Source organism: Oratosquilla oratoria, chromosome 32 (genome assembly GCF_046742065.1).
Source record: "Oratosquilla oratoria isolate Oo_2021 chromosome 32, ASM4674206v1, whole genome shotgun sequence".
In the NCBI taxonomy this organism is placed as follows: domain Eukaryota; kingdom Metazoa; phylum Arthropoda; class Malacostraca; order Stomatopoda; family Squillidae; genus Oratosquilla; species Oratosquilla oratoria.
Window position 1 is genome coordinate 35,614,659 of NC_134808.1, and position 7,500 is coordinate 35,622,158.

General features: G+C 29.2%; 1 protein-coding gene across 1 annotated transcript in view; it reads left to right on the forward strand.

Annotated features, from left to right (window-relative positions):
* Window positions 1-4,248: 4,248 nt before the first annotated feature.
* LOC143017440 (perlucin-like protein) overlaps window positions 4,249-7,500 on the forward strand; it is a 14,661-nt gene continuing 11,409 nt past the window's right edge. The window contains exons 1-4 of the mRNA XM_076172182.1: window positions 4,249-4,402; window positions 5,676-5,790; window positions 6,743-6,781; window positions 7,371-7,500. The exon at window positions 7,371-7,500 is cut by the window's right edge and continues 50 nt beyond it. Coding sequence (XP_076028297.1) covers window positions 5,754-5,790; window positions 6,743-6,781; window positions 7,371-7,500 — 206 coding nt within the window. The 5' untranslated portion in view covers window positions 4,249-4,402; window positions 5,676-5,753. The remainder of the gene's footprint in view (window positions 4,403-5,675; window positions 5,791-6,742; window positions 6,782-7,370) is intronic.

Genomic DNA, 7,500 nt, shown 5'->3' on the forward strand with positions numbered 1-7,500 from the left:
TTTAGATATCCCAAAGGTGTTCTACTTAAATTAAAAAGAAAGCTAAGGAAATAAATAAGAAGAGTAAAGATATAGATAATTGCAACAAAGAAGCACGATATATCACAGTCCCAAAATCCAACATCAATTCAACACTAGACAAAGTCCTCTTAAAAATAGGTATTAAGATAGCAAGAACATCAGGTAGCAAAGTGGGACATTTGGTAACGGGTAATTTTAATAACCATACGAATGAAAATAGTATTGTCTATGAAAATACCTTGTAAAAATTACCCATCCTCATATTTTGGGGAAACAGGTCGTGGATTAGAAAAAAGGCTATATGAACACAAAAATGATGTAAGAACCCATAGCCTTTCTAATTCTATAGTAAGACATACAGATACACATCACCACCTTCCGAACTGGGACAATACAATTATAATAAATAAAGGTTCAACAAAGAAATTAAGAAAAACAATAGAAGCAGCCTATATTAATACTAATAAAAATTCAACCATAGAGATGGGTTTATATGCTTGGCAGGAGCTACAAGTTTATTGATAGTTGATGAAAACAAACGGACAAATGTTCCCAACACGACGACCTTTCCTAGGCACACTGTGAGGTGACATGCATGTGTATAAAATGTCCATGTTTTACTTTTGTGTTATGCTTTGTGATCAAGACCCTAAGGGTCGAAACGCTATGGCAGTAAAATTCTTCCATTATTCCTCGTATATTTTCTCCGCCTTTATGTATATATATATATATATATATATATATATATATATGTACATATATATTTATATATATATATATATATATATATATATATTTGTATGTATATATCTATATATATATATATATATACATATATATATATGTATATGTATATATAAGTAAATAGACAAATGAATAATGATAAAAAATGAATAAATAATCAAATAAATAAATAAATAAATAAAAATATAAATAAACATTCAGACAAATAGAAAAATGAATAAATAGGTAAATAAATAAATAAATAAAGAAAAATGAAAAGATAAATAAATGAATAAAGTAAATAGATAAAAAAAAAGATAAATGAATGAATAAATAAATGAAAATAAATAAACAAACAAATAAATAAATTAATTAATTAATTAATAAATAGATAAATAGATAAATAAATGAATAAATGAATAAATGAATAAATGAATAAATGAATAAATGAATAAATGAATAAATGAATAAATGAATAAATGAATAAATGAATAAATGAATAAATGAATAAATGAATAAATGAATAAATGAATAAATGAATAAATGAATAAATGAATAAATGAATAAATGAATAAATGAATAAATGAATAAATGAATAAATGAATAAAAGAATAAATGAATAAATGAATAAATGAATAAATGAATAAATGAATAAATGAATAAATGAATAAATGAATAAAAAAGTAAATAAATAAATAAATAAATGAATAAGTAAATAAGTAAAAAGATACATAAATAAATAGACAAATAAATTAATTAATGATTAAATAAATAAGAGATAAAAACAATAAAATAAATAAATAAATAAACAAATAGATTAATGAATAGATAAATAAACAAAATAAGAATAGATAAATATATAGATAAATAAATAGATTAAAGAAAAAACAAAAAATGAATAAATAAACAAATAAATAAAAAAATAAATAAGTAAATAGATAATAAGTAAAAAAAAATAATAAATATATAAATAAACAAATGATAAGTAATTAAATAATAAAATAAATAAAGAATAAATAAATAATAAGTGAATGAATAAATAAGTAACTGATTATAGAATATAGATATTAAAAATATTCGTAATATATAGTGGTACTCACATGAACAGTAGCGAGAGTTCTGGATGTACATGTATTTAGTGGAGAGAGTATGGAAATATTAGATATTGTTTTGGTGGAAGTTAAGTTGAGAGTGGAGGATAGATGGAGAAAGAGGAAAAGTACAGAAGGTAAGGGGGTGCTTAGAGCAAATTGTTTAAATATAAAGTAAAAGGAGCAGCAGTACAAGCAAAAGCTGAGAGAAGTGTGGGAGGTGGTGAGTGATAGGTTGGAAATAGGTGTGGAAGATTAATGGGGGTGTTTCAAGAAGGAAGTGACAAGGTGTGCAAAGACTGTATGTGGAGCAATGAGGATGGGAGAGAAAAGAAGGAAGGGTAGTGAGGGGTAGGATGATGAAATGAAGAAGGTAGTAGAAGAGAAGAAGTCAGCATTCAGGGACTGGTTACAAAGTAGAGTGAGAGAAAAATATTACTTACTCTTACTTCAATTGCTACCAGGACTGCAGTCCCTTTACCGCTTTCATTATGTCTCTCCAAACTAATCTGTCCTCCGCTGTTTCCTTTCAATTTTGTAGGTCAGGGTTAATGCAGATAACGTCATTCGCCACTCAATCGCTCCACCGGTACCTAGGTCTTCCCAGGGGGCGTCTACTCCTTATACTTTCCTCCATCACAATTTTTGGTCATTTTGTTGGCTCCATCCTGGCACAGTGACCCCGGACCACCTTGCCCTTCTGCCTCTTGCGACTTTATGTAGCCTTTTTTGTCCTGTCTGTTCTCTAATTTCCCTATTGTGCCTTTTTGTTTCCATTCTCCCGATTTCGCATCATACAATTGGCCCAGAATTCTTCAGATAATGGTGTTTTCAAATATTTCAAGTTTTCTTTTTTGAAAGCAATGGAAAGATGTCTTGGAAGGAATTAAGAGAGGAAAGGAAGGTGAGTCAAATAGAGAAGAAAAAGTAAAAGGCGCGGAGGAGGGGGTAAGGGCAACAGAGGAGAAGTATCTTAGAGATGTTCAATGTGGAGGAGGATAAGGAGGGATTGGTTGTAACAGTGGGAGGAGCTAAGAAAATGACAGTGATGGTAAAGGAAAATGGAGGAAAAAACATGAGTAACAAGTAGCTCTGAAAATGATGAGAACAGGGAAGGCTCCTTGATGGGGTGGATGCCATGCGGACATCCTTAAGAAGGAAGATACAATACTAGTGGACTGGTTGATGAAGTGTTTTGATGTGTATTTTAAGGGAGGGTAGAATGCCTGAGGATTGGAGTGTCCTTATAGTTCCGCTTTACATGGGAAAGGGGGACAAATGTGAATGTAAGGATTTTTTTTTTTGTGGGAGAGGGTTAATGTATTTGTAAAAGACTTATGGCTGTGGTGACAGGAAGTCTCTGTGGGTTATTTTTACGAGATCAGTAGAGTCTGTGTCAGAGTGGGATATGGATAGACGGAGTGGTTTGAGGAAAAAGTGGGTCAGCGTCTGGTCTTTGTCATGTCGCCTTAGCTGTTAAATGTGTACATGAACGGGGTGGTGAGGGATGGTGCGGGGTGGTGCGTGATGACATGGAATTTAGGTGAAAAGTTATGTGGTTGAAATATGTATATATATATATATATATATATATATATATGTATATATATATATGTATGTATATATATATGTATATGTATATGTATATGTATATATATATGCATATATATATATATATACATATATATATACATATATATGTATATATATGCATATATATATATATATATATATATATATATATATATATATATATGTATGTATGTATGAATATTAGTAAACTAGCCATTGAATGAATAAATGAACAAATAGATAATATGAAAAATAAAGTAATTCAATCGTTCAAAATGCAAATAAGTCATTAAAGGTAATCTTCTTATTTATTGCTACGCTTTCTTTCATTATGATGGTCACGAAGCTCTTTGTATTCATCGTCCTAGAACACAAGATAAACGTGTGAATCTTGGTAGCGACAAGTTGAGGAATCCTAGTATAACACTATGGAACAACATCATACCAAATATATAGAGATAAAGGATTGGAAGAGGAGAGACTCTGCAAGGGGGACAGAGTAAAGGTCATCTGAAAGTAAATAGTATTTCTTTTTAATGGAGAATAATTGATAGAGAGAAGAAAGAAATGTTAGGTGACTTTGGTCTGTAGGGATGGTACAAAGGTCCCTATAATATTGACTACTCCATAGATAAGGAATGTATATAGATGTATATAGTGTACAACGTACTGAGGGCGGTTGCCTAAATACGTGAACACAGATGTTATGAGACATCTTTTGGTCTATTCATTCCCTGGTCTCTGTTATCTGATAAGATTCGGAGGAGCATAGTTAAGGAGGATATGAGCTATGGTGCTGTCAATACCACTAATGACTTTGACATTCAAGAACAGTGTACGATAGTTTGGGTCAACGACAGACCAGTTCAATAAGTTAAGTAAAGTTTCGGAGAAACTGAGACTTCGCTTAGCCTTCAGTCTTCGTGTGGATGTGGTGAAACTATATCTTTGGTCAGTTAGAATAGATTCATTGAAGATTTCTTTAGAACTGACGGGTAAAGTACACTCTTGTATAGAATGACCATGTTATATGGATATGTATATGTATATGCATACGTATATGTATATGTATATGTATATGTATATGTATATGTATATGTATATGTATATGTATATGTATATGTATATGTATATGTATATGTATATCTCTATGTATATGTATATCTCTATGTATATGTATATCTCTATGTATATGTATATGTATATGTATATGTATATGCATATGTATATGTATATGTATATGTATATGTTTATGTATTTGTATATGTACTGTATTTGTATATGTACTGTATATATTTATGTATTTGTATATGTATATGTATATGTACATGTATATACATATGTATATATATATGAATGTGTATATGTATATGTATATATGTATATGTATATGCATATGCATATGTATATGTATATGTATATGTATATGTATATGTATATGTATATGCATATGTATATGTATATGTATATGTATATGTATATGTATATGTATATGTATATGTATATGTATATGTATATGTATATGCATATGCACATGCATATACATATGTATACATGTATATGTATATGTATATGTATATGTATATGTATATGTATATGTATATGTATATGTATATGTATATGTACATGTATATGTATATGTATATGTATATGTATATGTTTATATATATATATATGTACATGTAAATGTACATGTACATGTACATATGTATAATATGTATATGTATATGTAAATGTACATGGTACATGTATATGTATAAGTATAAGTATATGTATATGTATATGAATATGTATATGTGTATGTATAGCTGTAGATGTAATGTATAAGTATAGGTATATGTATATGTATATGTATATGTATATGTATATGAATATGTATATGTATATGTATATGCATATTATGTGTATATGTATATATATATATATATATATATGTAAATATATATATATGTATATGTATATGTATATATATATGTATATGTATATGTATATGTATATGCATATGTATATATATGTATACGTTTAAGTACATGTATATGTACATGTACATGTACATGTATATGTATATGTATATGTATATATATATATAACAGATATATATGTATGTATATATATATATAATATATGCATATATATATATATATATGTGTATATATATGTATATATATATATATATATATATATATATATATATATATGTATGTACACATAATCTTAATTTATGTATTCTGTGTATTAAATTATTTATAATTTTTTCTCTTTTCATAGTTAAAAGTTCACGAACGACTTCAAGGAGGAACTGAGTAGTGGCTCACAACACCCCGAGAGCATAAGTAAAGAAGTATTATGAAGAAATGTCTATGGGGACTCATTTTTCTGGCCTGTAAGTCGAAATGAGACACATCGAATATGTTCACTTCCTCGACTTTCGTAAATTTAAAACCCACGTTATTATGATAATGATCGTAAGTGTTCAGAATTTGTCTAAGTTGTACTACATAAAAAAAAAGTCGAGATCGATATAAAGAAATCATAACTCACAAGCTCATCCGGTGATCAAGTTTCAGCCTATCAGGGTTCCACGGAGACATGGAGATGAGCAAATTGATATACTTGAAGATAGGCTGTAGTGGCCTGCTCGTTTCTTATGTTTATCCAGCAGGTTTCTGAGTCCAAATAGATTAACTATGAAAATATAAAAAAGTACTGATACACATTTCGCTAGGGCATTGATAATTAATCAATCAACTGGTCAAGGGGTGAATAATCTAATGTACTAATGAACCAATCAATTAACTAGTGTAAATAAAGAATAGAAAACAGCAAATAGGCGGTTAAACATATATATATATAAACAATGAACAAAATAATTTGATATGCTGTTGAATGAATGAATAAACAAGTAGATAAACAAATAAAAATATATTAGAAAAAATAATTAGCTTATGACCGCCTGTGCACCAATTCTACAGAGAACTGTGATATGTGCGATCTATAGAAATTATTTGCAAGGAAATGATTAATGTAGAATACAGCATCACCTTAAAAAAAAAAAAGTCTAAAAATAGATCAGTAATGAAAAATCTAAGTGAATAATTGAATAGACAAATAGAAGAAATCAGTAAGTAAATAAAGAGATAGCTGCATAGGTAGTGAATTATTCAATGAATATATCTAGGAATAAATAAGATAAAAATGGATTAATAAACGCTGATGAACAGATAAGTAAATGAATAGATAGATATTTAAATAAACAATTAAGAAAATAAGTTCATATTCAATAAATGATTACTTAATTTAAAGTACTTTATAACTCATGAGAGATTTAATTGCAGGTGCATTGTCAGAGGTCCGACCTCAATCAAAATATTGCGGTAAGTATAAGAGAAACTACTTTTGGATAAACAACAATCATGAGGTATGTGGACACATAAAGTATTTTCTCATGAGGTCACATGTTTTGAACAACAAAATCATGTTAACAAAAAAAAAAAAAAAAAAAAAACGGCTTGTGCCCATATTGTGTCTCCCGACTTCCTAGTGGCAGGTTCAAATCCCGCACTCCTCTCCGATTGGCGGTTGTTAACTGTCCGCATGGCCCAATATGAACCAAAGGGTCAGAGCGACATTTCTGACCACAGCTACGCGCTTTCTGGCGTAGGCTCTTTATCACTGTGAAATAATCTTAGGAGATAAAGGTCGAACTGTATCATAATTGTGATAAAGACCATTAGTGGAACAGAAACAAAATACCAGGGATGAAGTATTTATAAAGAAATAAGAAAAAAATCAAGATATTTTGCACAGTCAATATTTTCCCCCACCTAATGAAGGGCCATTAGGTGGGTCATTAGGTCAAGCAAGTTAAAAAAAAAAAATAAATAAATAAATGTCGTAGCAGGAATTCTTGATCTTTTTAATATTTTTTTTTTTTTTTTTTTTTTTTTAAATCCTTCGGAACAGGCAACGAGAAGTGCCCGACATTCTACAAGCAAGTGGGCAGTAACTGTGTCTACGTTTCTACCAAGACGAAGCTGAACTGGCAGAAGGCGAGGGAGACGTGCCACAGTATTGACGGCGAGCTTCTGACTCT